The sequence below is a fragment of the Lepisma saccharinum genome, chromosome 25, assembly GCF_977018435.1.
Source record: "Lepisma saccharinum chromosome 25, izLepSacc3.1, whole genome shotgun sequence".
Classification (NCBI taxonomy): Eukaryota; Metazoa; Arthropoda; class Insecta; order Zygentoma; family Lepismatidae; genus Lepisma; species Lepisma saccharinum.
In genome coordinates, this window is record NC_139253.1 from 24,667,017 (window position 1) to 24,684,998 (window position 17,982).

Here is a 17,982-nt window from a genome sequence, read left to right on the forward strand (position 1 = left end):
AATGTCTGCACCTCTCTTGTTTCTTACATCCTGTAGCGAACGTCGCCACCTCCGTCCAATTGCCACGTGGTCTATCTGGTTTTCTGTTCTATGGTCTGGTGATACCCACGTTACCTTATGGCATTTCTTGTGAAGAAATATAGTACCACCAATAACTAATTCATGGCTAGCACAAAAGTCCACAAAAAGTTGTCCATTCTCATTTCGCTCTCCTAAACCATGTTTACCCATGACATGCTCAAGGCCTTCGTTGTCCTGCCCAAGCTTTGCGTTTAAATCTCCTCCAATTATTATGATATCCTTCCTTTTTTGCTTCTTTATTGTTTCATTGAGCTGCCTATAAAACTCTTGTTTCTCTTCAGGCTCTGCTACTTCTGTGGGTGCATAACACTGTATCATAACGATGTTTCTGATATTGGTTTTGAAATGTGCCACAATTATCCTCACAGACACTGGATACCATTGAATAAGGCTCCTTTTTGCTTCCTTGTCCATCAATATACCCACACCATCACGGCTCACACCTTCACCCTCAGGTCTTCCAGAATATATGAATGTAACTCCTTCATGGGTATTTACCTCTCCAAACTCTGGCCATCTGACTTCACTTATTCCTAGGATGCTCAGACAATAGCTCTTCATGCAGGCCACTGCCTGCCGTAGTTTTCCACTCTCCCGCAGGGTTCTTACATTCCATATTCCAATTCTCGTTGTCCTTTTCAGGCCAAATGTCGTCGTCTTAGAATCAGTTCGGCTTCCTCTTGTTGATGTTTCTTTAATAGTGTGATTTAAAGTGTGCGGGTTATTGGCCCACAGCACCCGATCTTGTTGATGGGGCTGCCACCTAAGCCTCCAAGCAGGCTAATTTTCTGTCGGGGTATTTTCCCCTAGTCTTTTAGGATCCCTCCTCCACAAGACAGTGGCTTTTTCTCATATTTATACTCAATGAGAATGAGTGCCTCTTCCGCCAGCTATGCCGTTCCAAAGGTCTCCTTCTCCGCCATAGTTGCCGTTGAGGTCTTCACCGTAACCCTGGCAAGGGGCCCTTACAAGGTACTACCAGCCGGTGCCAGCTGGCCCAAGGTTTTTTAAAAAGAGGTGTTACTCCTCCTGATTCCTGGTTCTTCCGCCTCCTTCGCCGTTGAGATGGCCTCCATCTTCTTCTGCCATTGGAGCCGTTGACCAGTAGGTTGCTTCTTAGTCTGACTCTTTACCACTAGCCTGCCCAGCATGGGAGACCCTACCAGTAGCTATGCTACCGCTGATATAGCCTAGTGGATCATCAGAGTACGCAAGCCCCACCACCAACTACAAGGTCATGCAACCACTAGGTGGGGACAGTGTTTTTTACCCCAACAGAAAATCACAGATGCATGAAACTCACTGTTTGACTGAAAAGCAAAAACAGAAAACTTGATATCAGCTAGTATTTTTTCCAGTCAGACTATCTCTTGGAGTCTCCATATTGTGGATATGGATATTTTTAGCAACAAGACTAGGAGGAGAAATGCATTTTGTGATTAAGTGATTCTCTCATGTGAATTTATGAGTATTTTAAAATAAAACTCTAGTAGATTTCTATTATGTAGTTCAAATGTAAAATTTATACTTATTCAAATTTTCTTTATTGAAGGGCGAGGTTCAGCCTGTGGCTGTTCCCCCACCTAACCCTGAACTACTTTGAATTGATACAATTTCCAAGTGTTGGTGGGGATCAACAAGAGTATCTGTTCTCAGTCCTATTTAAAATAAATAATTCTTGCATGAGACGTACATAATACTTTAACCTTTTAAATACTTCCAGGGAAGTGTTACTATCTTGCATCAAAGAGGTGTTGTTAACTTCATAAATCCATTATTAACCATGTTTGTTTTTAGCGATGTAATGGTCTGTTCACAATAACCTTTTACTTTTTTAGTTTCTCAATTTTGACATTATTACTTTCAGATTCTGGCCAAATTAGCATGTGGAGTACATAAACCTAACAGGCAGAGTATTCTTCCATCCGTAGCAGTGCCAAAGTTCTTTGAAAGTCTTCCTGTGAGAAAAGTCAGAAACTTGGGTGGTAAATTTGGTGATTCTGTGGTGGAAGACTTGGGTTGCAATGTCATGGCTGACTTGCTCAAATTTTCTGAGAGGGAATTGCAACAAAAATATGATGAAAAGTCTGGGTAAGTTCTTTTATGTGCATTCTCTTACTTATCTGACAAAAATTGTAAGCACTGCAATTGAATGAATTAAGATAATCCTTATTGGGTTCCTCCTAGTGTGGAAGACCTAAAAAAAATTAGAAAGATCAACATATAACAATATGAAAAATTCAAGTGCATGTTTAAAAACATTTGAAAACTCTTGTAGTATTTATTATTCACATATTTATAAAAGTTGTAGTACAACAGGGGTTTGTTGCATAATAAGTAGGGGCATGCATATTTCGTTTTTGACAAAAAAACGAAATTTGAAAAAATACATTGTAATGTTAATTTTTCATGCTTTTAAAAGGTGTGAGATGCATTTTGTGACCATGTTTTGTCACGAAATAATGCGAAATGAACTGCAAAAAGCGAAATTAACTCTTAAACACGAAATTTAGGGTTTATTCACTGATGCGACACCTTATGAGGTCAGAATTATCCTGAGAGTTATGCAATTTCCGGAAAATTTATTAATTCTGCTGTTAATATTGTTACACAGAAATAAACTTAATACTCTGATAACTACATAAATGTGCTATTAGAAGTGAAATGTTAATTCAGTGGAATAAGTGTAGTTTTTAAATCAAATTTAGGATTATATTCACAATTTTAAAACCAAAATGTATTTTTATATACCACTTTTCATCCAATTTTTCACCGCTATAACACCGATATTTTATTTTATTTACCGCTTTTGAACCCGAAATTGACTCAGTTTTTGTACCGAAATTTTGCTTTTTTATTTACCAAAAATATGTGCCTCTAATAATAGGGTATAGAGATGATCAGGTAATCAGTGTATGTTTAGCTGATATAAGCATATCATTTTTTTATCATTAAAATTGCTGACAGTTTTACTCTTTGTTATATTTCTGTAAAGTTAATGCAAAATTCTGAAGTTTTGTTATCAGTATGAAGGTATAATTTGTAATTAGAGGGTAATAATAAATAAATGAAACAACTTACATGTTTGTTATAAAGAAACTTCTCATGATAGAACATTTTAGGCATCAATGTATATGAAAACACTCAAAGTTTACTTACTTCACAAAACATTCAATTTGGGGACCTTGTATCATACTGTACATGTCCAGGCAGTAGTCAAGTTCTAATTTGGTTACCATTATATTAATCTTGAATTATCTTTAAAACAGGTCTTGGTTGTATAAAGTTGCCAGAGGCATAGACAATGACCCTGTTACTCAAAGACTCGTTACAAAATCCATTGGATGTTGCAAAAAGTTTCCAGGAAGACAGGCTTTATCAACAAAGGAGAGTGTGAGTACGAAATATAAACTATTTCAAAGAAGTTTTAAGACCGTTTTCAGTAAAAGAAATAAAATTATATTTACCTGCATTTACACACTAACCCAATTTTTTAATAACTTCTATCAAAAAGTCTTATAGAATTTTTATGACTTAAAACTACTGAAATGTGTATAGCATAAAATTTGTGGTTGTATCGTGGAAAATCCGATATATACTTTAGGTCCACCATGAAGAGCACAAAAGTACATGAACTGATTAGATGCAAATTTTCCAAAAGCTACCTGTGAAAGTTAAAAAACTTAAGTTACTGAACCTTTATATGTTATTGAATTCTAAAGCAGATAAGTAATTATCAATTAGCATTTTATTGCTTAAATATAATTGCTTGTTTGTAATGAACACTTATCTCAAATACAAAGTTAAGGAGTACTTAGAAATGTTTTCAACAAATTCCTCATGTATGTTGATATGTATTGGTTCATGTATTGATATTCTCTTATTTGTAGGTGGAGCATTGGTTGGAGCAGCTAGCTAATGAAGTGTCAGACAGGTTGAAGAAAGATCTGGAAATGGTTAGTTGTTTTTTTTTGTTTCTTTCGTGTGTTTTTTTTTTTTTTCATTTTTTTTTCAGGATCACCTTAAATAGTTGCAATTAGATTCCAGTTGAGACTGAAATGCTACCTCTTTTTTCATGAACATTTACCACATTATACTATGATTCAGATTTTTTCATAAAGCATGCAACCTTTGTTCCCAAAGTTCTCAGACTGGCCTGGTCTTGAAAATTAGAAACAGAAATATCATGCCTTTAAAATAGTCTTCATTGGCAGTGATGCAGCAGTTCCAATGATACCAAAAGTTCTCAAAGTGCTTGTGCTCGTGGCAGCACTAGTTGATGCGGTTCTTTCACTTTCTGCCGTTCTCGTGTGGGTGTAGTGTTTCCTTTTTTTACTGCGCATCGGTGTTTTGGTGCTCTACGCGATGGTTTTCGGTCTCTGCCAAAATAGTCATGCAAGCAAAATCCACATTGCAAAGGTTTTCAAAAGAAACCTATGCAATAGTAACCATGCCCGCCTACCTCAACACTAACCCTGGGGCCCTCAATAAAATCTGGCTTCCCGCTATCAGGAATATGCACACCCACCCAACCTGCTTCTCCCCCACGACAAGAAACCAAGCACGGGCCTCAAGCATGTGCAAAAGAGCCTGCCTACACATGCGAACAAGTGCTGTTCCACGAAAGCAGACGATGAGACCGAAAACATTCGCGTACAGTGCCAAAACCCTGATGTGCGGTAAAAGAAGGAAGCACTACATCCACATGAGAACGGCAGAAAGTGAAAGGACCGCATCAACTAGCACTGCCCGCAGCAAGACAGTACATGCCTGACAAAGCCTCCAAATGGGTGGCGAACAGTGGCGTATACTGGTTAAAAACCTGGGCTATCGCACCATATCATAGTGTTCGAATGGACAAAAATTTACTGGTGTTTTTTTTAACTCATTTGGGGTAGTGGGTTGAAGTGATGTGACTGTGATTAAAAATATATACCTCATAAATACAACATGGAAATATGCACTGTCAGTAAGGAAAGGATTTCAAGAATTTAATTCTTATTTGCATAAATGAGAGGCCCATATTGTGAAATATTATGTTGGCCTATGTACGAGAATAAAAATAAAATTTCAACCTACCTATTTTCACGATTTTAAGTTCGGGTACTCCTTGTTGTGCAGTAATAACGTCGTTGCCTTGAAACTAAGTGGTTCCGGGTTCGATGCATGGTGGTTTAGATACCACTTTAACTGTAGGTCCGATCCCCATTAGCTTATCTGTTCATAAAGTGGACATACAAGAAAAATCCACAATGATTTGGAGCTTATCGTCATTCGTAAGCCGAAAAGACAGCTTGTTAATTATGTCCCTCATTTCAGTTCCCTACACAACACACAGCTCATATCATTCACAAAAATACAATCCACTCACTACTGTATTCACACGCTGCCTCTAAATAAATGCCACGCACCAAGACCACTCGACGCGATCTAGACTAGAACTGGTCCTTGTCATTTCGGTAAACCATTCCCGCTCAGCCAACAATTTCTACTCCCCACTGTATCTAGTTGTTTGAAGGTCAACAACCTCGTTTTCAACTCCTCTGCAAGCATTCAATGATGTTCTTGTCCCTGGCACATACCACTTTCCCCTTTGGTCGCAATAATTTGGCTTCAAAATTCCCCATTCCTGGGAAGATTACATGCTGGGAAAAATTGGTTTGCAACATTGAACCAGACTGTTGAGGAAGTCCAGAGGTTTTTTTTCCCCACCATGTGCAACCATGTTCTCTCTCCTGTAACAATTTGACTCCACAATTCCCCAATCCTGGGGAAATTACATGGTGGGAAAAATTGGTTTGCAACATTGATCAGAGCCCTGTCAAGCTTACCCATCACCCCCATGGAGTTGCCTGCCAACTGGGCATGCCGTCTCGCGAATTCAAAGAAAGCGGGCAATGTTTCCAACTTCTAAGAAATCAGGTTCATCTTCTTATTGAAATGAGCAATTTTATGCACATTTTCTGATAGATTTTTTTTCTGTATTTTATTCCCTGAGTCTGGGCTTCGCAGATAGCATAGATAGCCCCGAATATACGCCTCTGGTGGCGAAATCGATCACGAGAAAAATGTACGCGGAAAAATGAAAAGTAAGCTTATCAGAGTAAATTACCTATCTCCGCGTAACCGCCAAACATATATCTTTAGATACATCTATATCTTTCAAATTGAAGTTTCGTCCCTGCCTTCTTCTGCAGCTGTCCGTGCTCATAGCATCGAAACTATGCATCAAACAGAAAAATGTTCTTGCAAAATATTTTGTGCTGTGTATATGCTGTATATTGAGGCGAGACCAAGAACGAGACGATCATTTACAACTTGAGACCGAGTCTTTACCAAGTATTGTCTCGTATCGATGTCATCTCTATACTTGGGCACACAAGGCTAACCAGCAAGTTCTATAAAGTAGGAACCTTGTTATTTTTATTGGTTGTTGCACATATTTGATTTCCATGTTAATCAGAGGCAATCTGTCATCATTCACCTCCCATGTTCTGCGCATTACTTGTTATCTCAAACATCCTTATGCTTGACTTGTACATAAAGAATGCAACACCACCATACGTCGATAATATCGATATCGACTTCGATATTTTAAAAATATCGACTATATCGAAATATCGCACAGCCCTATCTAAATTTCATAGCAATTGCAACAGATATTCAGCAGCAGTCACCATAGTGTTGGTAAACAGTGGCCCTTGGCAGAGACTTCCTGATGCACCCATTTGCATTAAAAAAAAAAAAAAAACATTTTCTTTGCCTTCGATAACTGCTTCTGGGTTTTCTTTGGTGACTCTGCTCCATCAGAACTTTGTATCATTGTGCAGGTTGTGTCTTTTATACCCTGGTTGAAATGATCCATGAAAGGCAAATTTTTCAATGATGTGGACACCATCAAATGGGCTGTCCACATGCAAATTACCTCCCAACAGTAAGAGGAGTCCAGAGCTGCTTTGAAAACCTTCAGCATCGTTGGAATGGCTACATCACTGCGTAACGAAGCTATTTCAAAGGTACAATCTAGTAAGTGTCATTTCTTGATTCTCATTCCTGAGAAAAACAATCAGCCTGGAAACCTTTGAAACAAAGGTTCTCATGCCACATGATGTCAACATAATCACAAAAATAAGCAAATCCACAACACATATTTAATGTTGAAAACAATGGGACAGAAGAGACTAAGCAGCTTAGCGGTACTCCACATACATCAAACTGTGCTTGATGTATGTGGCATTAAAAATCATATTTCTTGACCCAATCTAAACTACCTAAAATTTAAATTCGGTTTTTGGAAATAAGTTAAAGCGAAGCTTATTTGTTACATTTACGATCACTTACGGGGATATTGCATTCTAATATCCAAGAATTCAAAAAGGAGTAACATTTTGTGCTTCAAACTATAGATATTCTTAGTTAGGATTGTCATGTGTTAATTAGTAGATTAGGAATTGCTTTAAGGTAAGAGAAAATTAATCAAAAAAAATCACCAGAATTTTCTGTGAGCAAAGTGTTGGTAGTATTTTTTTTATATTGATTAAATTCTGAGTATGGCAAAATGAGTTGCCATTTTTTGCAGTGTCCTCTTTTTTATGACTTTATCCTCCTTTTTCACCATGCTCTGTGCTCTTTTTTGAATGTATGTGCCTGGTACCCTAGGCATGAGGAAGTTGTTCTCAGACGTGTGTGGATCAGTCACTGCCATTTCAGCCTTCTCACATACTTCACTGTTGTGTTGAGTCTGGCACCACATTTAAATACCTTTTGAACAGCCATGCCCTTTTAATGTCTTTGTATCGTGCAAAACCCTACACAGTTTTGCACTTTTATCTCTCAGGGATTTTAACATTTGGTATGGTTTTTAGGTAAGAGGATTGCTCCTTGCATCTTGAAACAGGTCCAAATAGCCTAATGTGCTGATGCATCCATTCCAAATTTTAATAATAAAAACACACACTTTGCAGGAGGGAATAGGAAACACAGACACTGGTAATCTTTTGATAAGGCACCATCTTTTATGTATATCTGCAGGCCTCGAAAAATCCTGGTCGCCGTGGTGACTAAAAATTTCAGCCTGGCAACTATGATGTTATGCTGTAATATGTACGAAATTTTGATGATTCTAAGTTCAAATTGCAGTACAGCATAAGTTAGCAAATGATTTTTTTTTAAATCAACGTTGTGAACATTCCAGAGAGTCAGTAATAATTTCTTACTCTTTGTCCCCCAACACCCCATTTCCTGTTTTCTCAAATGATTTAGCAATGTTTTGAATACCGTGATACTCAGCTTCTTATACAGTGTGTTTCAAAAGTTGCACAACCCAAACTTTGAAAACGTATATCATGAAAACCGTAAGAGATATTTACACAGGATTTTTTACATTATAAAGTCCCATCCATTGAGATATTTTTCAATGCTTAAAATTATCAGTTTTCTACATGCAGAAAATTTAGATAAATTAATAACTGGCGGAAGGTAGCGTTAAAATTTTTCCAGAAATGCACTTTTGAATGAGAAAAATACGTAAGAAATTATCGAAGGGTCATAATTAGATGATTGATGCCATGTCAATCTGTCATTTGCGACCAATATTGGTCATGTGCAACATTTGATGGATTTTTTATTGGCGATTTTATGCGTTGAGTGAAAAAGTGCCATTTTTGGGACATATATGGCAATGCTAGCAGGTCGAAATATTGTCAACAGACGCACGCCACAAGTATTGGCTATACATTTACGTGAAAAATCATAAACCAAGATTTTGTGCCGAAATTGGACTCTTGAGAGAATCCTAGTCTGCCTCTGGTTACACTGAATTCTCTTCGCTCACTTTCGACGCTACTATGCCTTTTCTTTTAATTGATTCAGCATGGTGTATTCTTTGGAGCAGCGCGTGTGCATTGCTGAAGACTATTTCACTACTCATTCTTACACTCATGTGCAAGAGGTTTTCCAAGAAAAATCCCCTGCTTCTGCTGTACCTCACAATGCAAGTGTTTTACGACTAGTCAAACACCAACAAATGATCCCACAAATTGTTAAGAGTTGGTATTATTATTGAAGATTAGGCACACACAGACTATGTACTACGTAGAAATTTTCAGCGAAAAATGCAGGTTCGACCAGAACTCGAACACGGGTCTCTGATATACCGTGCCATTGCTCTAACCACTGAGCTACTGAGCCGGCCTGGTTTCGCCTGATTTTTCGCTATCGTTGTTTTGCCTGTGCGGAATCGTCTCTGCCAGTGCTACTGCAACAGGATCTGTTGCCTTTGAAACACAGTAGGCTTCGATATTGCCTGGTTCCTCCCAGAGCGTAGAGATGTTAATGCATTTTTTGCTGAAAATTTCTACGTAGTACATTTCCTGTGTGTGCCTGATCTTCAATAATTAACATCTCTACGCTGGCAGGAATCAGGCAACGTCGAAGTCTACTGTATTTCAAAGGCAACAGATCCCGTTGTGGTAGCACTGGCAGAGAAGATTCCACGCAGGTAAAACAGCGACAGCGAAAAATCAGGCGAGGCCAGGCCGGCTCAGTAGCTCAGTGGTTAGAGCAATAGCACAGTATATCAGAGACCCGTGTTCAAGTCCTGGTCGAACCTGCATTTTTCACTGAAAATTTCTACGTTTGTATATATTGTTGAAAATCAATTCTCAGATGTTTTCAGCAAATTAACAATATTTTTTAAAAATAATGTAATTGCTTTTATTTGGATACATGCTAACATAAATTTATTGGATGGGTAAAAGTGACAAAAAATATATCTTGTATAATAAGTGCGCAGTACAATCCAGTTTCAAGAAATGTCTTTCTTAGTTGTATGTAAAGCTGTTGCTATGCTGATCAAGAATGAATGATGTCATACCTATTCAATTGCTCATTCCTTCTTTTTCAAAATATACTTTTTCTTTCCGTGACTAATGTAACATTTATACAAGGCACATTCAGGACCTTCCAAATAGCAGTTAGCAGCACAAGATTTCTTCCATTAAGGAATTTACACACTCCATGTATTTCATATTATTTGCCCAGTAATACATTTTAATTTTTATTATCTTTTTCCTTATGTTTTCTTTCATCCAAAGTACCAAAAAAATCAGAACGTTTCTTCATTTTTGAAGAACTTGTTTCAACCGGATTTCACATTATTGTCGTTATCTTGTACGAGGGTCACTATTTATATTTTCAGCCTTGGCAACACTGATTGAAGTTAGGCACGATTTGACGTTTGCATGGAATCGTCTGGCATTATTGACCATAACATACTTCAATTGTTTTGTCAATAGCTTCATTTGTGTTGTTTATGTTGCCTTGGAGATTGCGCGACAACAATAAAATGGAATTAACTCGTGAACATTTTCGTGCGATGATTTTTTACGATTTTCGACGTGGATTATCAAGACAAGAGTGCATCGATCAACTTACTTCCACATTTGGCGATGAAGCCCCATCCTTTGCCACTGTGAAACGCTGGTATAACGAATTTAATCGTGGCCGCCATTCGCTCACCGACGAGATTCGCGAAGGTCGTCCAAAATCAGTTGTTGTTCAAGAAAACATTGATGCTGTGCAAAACCTAATACTGCAAGATCGTCATGTGACATACTGTGAGATTGAGGCAACCATAGGCATTAGTTCCACCAGCATATACAGAGTGTCCGAAAAGTCACGCAACCCGGTGTTTACGGCCGTATAACGGAATAGCGAAACAGAATGAGAAGAAACGCTTTCCGCCAAGAGAATGCCCTGTGTATTGGGAAAATTTAGAGAGACAAACATATGTAAGAACATGCATGTTTTAATAACAAATAAGCAAAGTGTTGCCAAAGGCGGAAAAAAAATATTTGCAAATCGTGTATATTAACAGAACTCACGGAGGTAAATTATTGCAACATTTCACAATACCAACGAACAATTTGGATGGCCATCTAATGAATTTGATAGAAAAAGAACTTTGACGAAGTTTCAAAAACATTGCAGAGGGGAATAAATGGGCTGTTCCAAAAATCGATGTTTTCACAATATTACGAGGGACACTGGCAACACTGTTGGTGTCACGTGTCACTAACAGACGTGTTTCACCTCAGGCTATCACACTAAGGCACTTTTAACGACAAAGGAGAAAGTTGGTTATTCTCGAACATATGCAATAAATTACATACACCTTGCAACCTTGAAATGTGGTTTCAATTGGATAGGTATGTCAACAGCCAAAATTCCAGGCATTGGTCGACAGAAAACCCACATCAGTTGCATGAACTACCCTTGCATTCTCCGAAAATCGGTGTATGGTGTGGAATATCGCGACGTCCTATTGTGGGACCGTTATTCTTTGAGACAACAGTGGATACTGCTGTGTACGGGGATCTCATAATGCAATTCGTTGCTCTCCTGGAAGAAGACGAACGTGATGTTTGGCTACAACAAGATGGAGCAACTTGCCATACATCTAATGTATCTCTTCGTATGCTGAGATAATTTTTTGGTGATCGTCTAATATCCAAGGATTTATGGCCCAGTCGCTCGCCTGATTTAACATCTGGAGATTTTTTTCTGTAGGGTTACTTAAAGGGGAAAGTATACCAAACGGGACCCAGAACATTGGAGGAGCTGAAAAGAAACATTACACAGGAAATTAATAATATCGGTGCTGCAACCCTCAGGAAGGTATCTGAGAACATGATCAAGCGAACCAACTTACGTATCCAAGAAAATGGCGGACACTTCGAACATTTGCTTTAATTTGTAGGGATACCAACATTTCAGGGTTGCAAGGTGTATGTAATTTATTGCATATGTTCGAGAATAACCAACTTTCTCCTTTGTCGTTAAAAGTGCCTTAGTGTGATAGCCTGAGGTGAAACACATCTGTTAGTGACACGTGACACCAACAGTGTTGCCAGTGTCCCTCGTAATATTGTGAAAACATCGATTTTTGGAACAGCCCATTTATTCCCTTCTGCAATGTTTTTGAAACTTCGTCAAAGTTCTTTTTCTGTCAAATTCATTAGATGGCCATCCAAATTGTTCGTTGGTATTGTGAAATGTTGCAATAATTTACCTCCGTGAGTTCTGTGCATCAATATACACGATTTGCAAATATTTTTTTTCCGCCTTTGGCAACACTTTGCTTATTTGTTATTAAAACATGCATGTTCTTACATATGTTTGTCTCTCCAAATTTTCCCAATATACAGGGCATTCTCTTGGCGGACAGCGTTTCTTCTCATTCCGTTTCGCTATTCCGTTATACGGTCGTAAACACCGGGTTGCGTGACTTTTCGGACACTCTGTATAACATATTACATGATCATTTAGCTGTGAGAAAGGTATGTTCTCGTTGGATCCCACACAATTTGACAAAAACTCAAAAAGACGCTCGTGTCAATGGGTGCAAACAAATGCTCAATAAATACAATCGTGGTGCTTCAAAAGACGTACGGTATATAAGATTGTAACAGGTGACGAATCATGGATATATGCATATGAGCCGGAACGTAAACAGCAGTCGACTGTATGTGTGTTTCAAGATGAACCCAATCCAACAAAAGTTGTTCGCACTCGAAGCACATCGAAACAAATGGTCGCCTGTTTTTTCGGGAAAACTGGTCATGTGGCAACTGTGCCTTTAGAGGAACGTAGAACAGTCAACTCTGTTTCAAATTACACAACAATTTGTTTGCCAGAGGTCTTCGGTCAAATACGGAAAACAAAGGCCGTCGGATCATTCTTCATCAAGACAATGCCAGCTGTCACACATCTCGTCTAATAACCGACTTTATGAACAGTCAAAAAATCGAATTGATGAGTCATCTGCCGTACAGTCCTGATTTGGCACCCAATGACTTCTTCTTGTTCCCGAATGTCAAGAATAAGTTGCGTAGACAACGATTTTCGTCGGCGGAAGACGCCGTTGATGCGTTCAAAAACCATATTATGGAGGTGTCTCAAGAAGATTGGAAAAACTGCTTTGACAAATGGTTAGAACGAATGCAAAAGTGTATTGACCATAAAGGAGAATACTTCGAAAAACAATAAAGCAGTTTTCAATGCCAAATTCCTGTTTTTTTCATTGTTAGGCTCAAAATATAAATAGTGACCCTCGTATGAAATACTGTTTCCATATTCAGAAACTGCAGGATTCAAGCTTTACGACGATATATAACATGATAGGGTTCCGTAAACATGAAAAATCAATGCAAGTGTCCCAACATCATGGAACGACCCTGTATGGTTTCATGTTGGCTGTCTGAATTATTTTGTGCATAACACGCACCACAGTTTTTGGGGGCAAAAATTTTGGAAAAAAGTGCGCATTATACATGAGTAAATACGGTATTTTATGTTCCTGGACAAAATAATATTATTTTCTAGGTTTTACATTTTCCCACATATTACTCTTTAGCCAAGGTTCCCAAATGAACATATAATAAATTTGTAAAGTATAAATTTGAATATGTAATATGCATTTTTATTTACAATGCAGTTATGTATTTCCAGAACAAACGCCGGGCAAAGCTACTAACGGTCCATTGGCAAGAAGACAAAAATGGTTCCTTAACTCGGTCAGTTCCTCTTCCTTCATACGAATCAGAGCAAATGGTATCCACTGCATTGGGAGTGATACAGAAGACCTATTCAGGCTATGCATCTCTCATTGGGTAATTTTCTTTTATATAAAAGTAATTATAAATTGGGTCCCAATGCTGCAGTTTTCAACCTTTCAAGTTTAGAGTTTGAATTACTACGGAGCTCCCACCAGGAGGGATTGTGGAACAGCCCGTGCCAAGAGCACTAACATTTTGCTACGTAAGAGTTCTAACTTCTAATCTTACAATCAAGGATTCATCACTGCACTCTAATTTTACAGCCCTTCAAGGGGCATGACCTACAAAGCCACTCTTTGTTTGTTGCATGAAGCCTGTTGATCACTGTTATTTGGATTTCTAGAGTGAAGTCTCCTACTTTTTTCCAACTTAAATTGAGATTGATACTTTGGATGAAACACAGGACATGCACACTACGATCACTCTTTCATTACACATTTGGCAGAATCACTGTTAACCTTTTTATTGCAGAAATTGCTTGGTAGCTCACGTTGTAGAGCACTAGTCGGTGTACTAGTGTCCCAGGTTCATATCTTTACTGAGCGACAGTTTTCACTGCCTTTTGAATGAGTTGTTGATGCCATACAATATTTGTAGTGATTGAACTTTATTTACACAACATTTTGACAAATTGACATGTTGTCATTCTCAGGGTGTTATGAAAGGAATTAAATGTAAGGTTGATTGCAATCATTTGGTAACTGATAATTGATTAAATCAGTTACATTTTGGAAGTTTCCAGTAAACAGTAAATGTTCAAAACCTGTTAAAGTTTAGCTGCTACAAATATGGTTTTATTGTTATTAGTGCTCTGTTTGCTTATATGCAGAGTAGTTATTTAATTTAAAACTTAGTAATTGTAAAGTAAAGTTAGTAAAGTAAAGAACACTACACATTGAGAACATGTATTTTGTCACTTGTGCAGATTTCTAATACAGTATGCCGTGACACTTATTCAACATATGCTGTATATATTGTACTCCCTCTGTTCCATAATTATAGTCCGGTATGCCAAAATGGTAGTACAGAAATGACAAACGAAGAGGCAGATGGAAAGCACAATTTGTACTGATCCTTGAGTGGTAAGTTGTATGACTCATTGCTTTGTTTCATGTTCTTCTGTATACACCAATATCACAGTTTGAATATCGGGCAATTATTATGAGACAACAAACAAAGGTGTACCGGACAATAATTATGGGACAGAGGGAGTAACTATTTTTATGTCAAAATATAAGTTTATAATTTATGTTTTCCTCTCAACAATAGGAACCCACCATTGAAGTATCTTGGCCTATCAGCTGGTAAATTCCAAGAGTGCAATGAGAATGCGAGTATCCAGAAATTCTTCAAAGCAGCACTAAAAGATGTATCAAGAACAGATGCAAGGCAAAATGTCAGCCAAGTGAAGAGGGAAGAAAGTGATTTCAGTGGTTTCGAGATTAACTTTAGTGAAGAAAAGGAGGAAGATAACATTCCCAAGAAGGAAGATGAATTGGTGACAGCAGGAGATGAAAAGGATGAAGAGATACTCAGCATCTCTCCGGATATCAAAGAAGTGGCTGCAGGGAAATCAAGGTCCTTTTTCATGCACTACCTAAGGAATCAAAATTTGAATAGTGCTTCAAGAACAACTCGTCACAGAAGACAACTAATAACAAACGGAGTACCAACCACTTTAGAATTGAGCAGTTTTACCGTAGATGCAAATTCTGTGACTTCGGAGGCCAACACAAAAGAGAATCGTCAAAGCACTTCTGATGATAGTTCACTCCTAAACAAGACACAGGATTCTAGTAATGGAGCTTTTGCACATCCTGTTGCTGGACCGTCAACATCTGATAACCGTGCCGAATCAGACTCTGACATATTTATTAGCTTAAGTGAATTGTTTCCTGATATTAACGATATTGATGAAACAATAATTCCTCTGCTTCCGGAAAATTTACAAAAGCAACTTGAATCTAGAAGATGCACGCATGCCAAGAAAGAACAAGAAGAAGAGACTGATATTATTAATGTTGTTGAGAATGATGGTGACGTAATTCAAGTGTCTCAGAAACGCTGCACACCTATAAAACTCAATAACTCCGGAATACGCACAGATGGTTTTAGCTCAGAAGACATCCTGGAACCTCAGAATGATTTTGAAGAGGAAGACAGAACAATAACTGAAATGTGTCCCCACTGCAACAAGGAAATCAATCTGAGTGAATATCCAGAACATTTGGATTACCATGCTGCAATCAACCTGGATAAAGAACTGAATAGCGTTCAAGTTAGAACAGTGGCTCCTAAGGTACAGCAAAATAGCGCCAGAGGATCAACAAAGAGGAAGAAGGGAAGACCAGTAAAGAATAGCGGAGATAAGAAAATAAGAAATATTAAATCATTTTTTGAAATAAAGCAGTAACATTATTTTTAGCACCATCAATGAAATTACACCGTAGGTGATAGTATATAAACATGATTTTTATATTATTCATATCTTGATAAATTTCAATAGCACCTGTATGATATATGTTAACAGATATAGCTTTAACTTTTGTATTTAATACAAGTTAAAACTGGTGTACATAATACAGTGTAAGTGTATAATATATATCATAAGAGTACATGTAAAACTGATATTAAATTTTAATTTGTGAGTGATTACATGCTAGTGAATTCGTCATGTAATATTGATGCTACTAAGAACAATATGGATATGCAGTGTTGTGTTTTGAGGCCACTTTTTTTATTTATTTTTTACCAGCCTGTCTCCCTTTAGTCTAAAACAAAAAAGGTTCGAAAATTGAATGAAAATAGACACATGAGTTAAATTGTGAACAAACCTAACATTGTAATGTTTGATGCCATACAGTTGTATATTAAGGCTGCGCTGCACCTTTGGCCAATGCTGTTTTCAAAATTTTCTCCTTTCAAAAAATTACTATGATATTCCAAATTCCACCAAAGTTTGATCTGCTTAGAATTCCGTCTAGAACATTGATGTGAATCATCTTTGCTTTCACTGTTGTTTAGATATTAGCAATAGTTTTGTGGCAATAAAAGCCTATTTTCCATCAAATCTAGTCAACACACGAGCAAACCACATGAAAATTCACATGAATGCCCTATAAAGAATTCTAAACAGACATATTTTTTAAAAATTTGGAATACCCTAACAGATTTTTAAAAGGAGAGGAATTTTTTGAAAATGGCTTGACTGGTGCAGGTCACAGGTCCTAACGGAACCTTAATTTGCATCTATTATTATTTGATAGATGCCTAGTTAGTATGTGATTAAGTTTTACATAGTTTTGTCCTTAGGATAATTTACTAGTAGTGGTTTTCTAGAACATTTTGTAGAAAAGTAATGCTCAGAGAAAGCATGTCAGTTGTTCTTCAATGCATCTTTCTTATATTACTATTTGGAATTTAACATTTACAAGTAATATTGAATGTGTTTAAACCCAAACCCAAATATATATTGTATAAAAGAAAGAAATTTAAAGAAAACTTTGTAGATGGACAGTACATGTGCTTTGTTGACTTGTTTTTCTCTCAGTAGAAGAGAGTAGACATAACAGAAGATATTTAATTTATTTTTGCGGGGAGGATTGTAGTTCCAGTTTCTGAAGGTAATATCACTACATGGATACATTTTATGGCTGTGAATAATTGCAAATATGATCTTGCTTCCAAATTTCATTTTAGAGTTAGAATTTTAAAAAAAATAATGAAATATGTCTTAGTATTGCTATTTCATGTATTGAAATGTACTAAATATTAATGTTCATGATTTTATTTGTCATATAGAATTGGTGATATTATAAAATTCAAGCATCTCATTCAATTACAATTTGTCTCCTTAGTTTCCGAGTAATATAGTTTATTGGATATTTTTAATTTATATATATTTATCAGAACTTTTTATGTATATGCTGGGTTTGAACTAAAACTTGTTAATTAAGTTATTCAAATAGTATTGCTAAGTAAATGTATAGAGATGTGTATTTTTATTATTTGCCGTTAAACCCAAAAGAATATATGAGTGATAATAGGGCAGTTGTGTTTTTTTTACCTATAAGCCTATTTGTTATTTTATAGTTATGCTTATACCAATAGTCTATGTATATTTTATGCACTTATTACACCGCTCAACAAATTTTGAATGTTATGGTGAGCAGAATGTGATATGTTTATGACTTTTGGGTCACTGAACATGAAAATAATGTTTAAATCAATTGATTAGCTTTTGTTTTTGAGATAATAGCACTTTCATAGTTATATGTACAAAGTA

At 37.0% G+C, this 17,982-nt stretch overlaps 1 protein-coding gene across 1 annotated transcript in view; it reads left to right on the top strand.

Moving 5' to 3' along the window:
- The window catches only part of PolH (DNA polymerase eta), a 37,645-nt gene extending 19,901 nt beyond the window's left edge, over positions 1–17,744 (top strand). Inside the window, exons 6-10 of the mRNA XM_083111262.1 lie at positions 1,949–2,172; positions 3,351–3,474; positions 3,972–4,037; positions 13,591–13,751; positions 14,967–17,744. Of these exons, the coding sequence (XP_082967388.1) occupies positions 1,949–2,172; positions 3,351–3,474; positions 3,972–4,037; positions 13,591–13,751; positions 14,967–16,110 (1,719 nt within the window). The 3' untranslated portion in view covers positions 16,111–17,744. The remainder of the gene's footprint in view (positions 1–1,948; positions 2,173–3,350; positions 3,475–3,971; positions 4,038–13,590; positions 13,752–14,966) is intronic.
- The last annotated feature ends 238 nt before the right edge of the window (positions 17,745–17,982 follow it).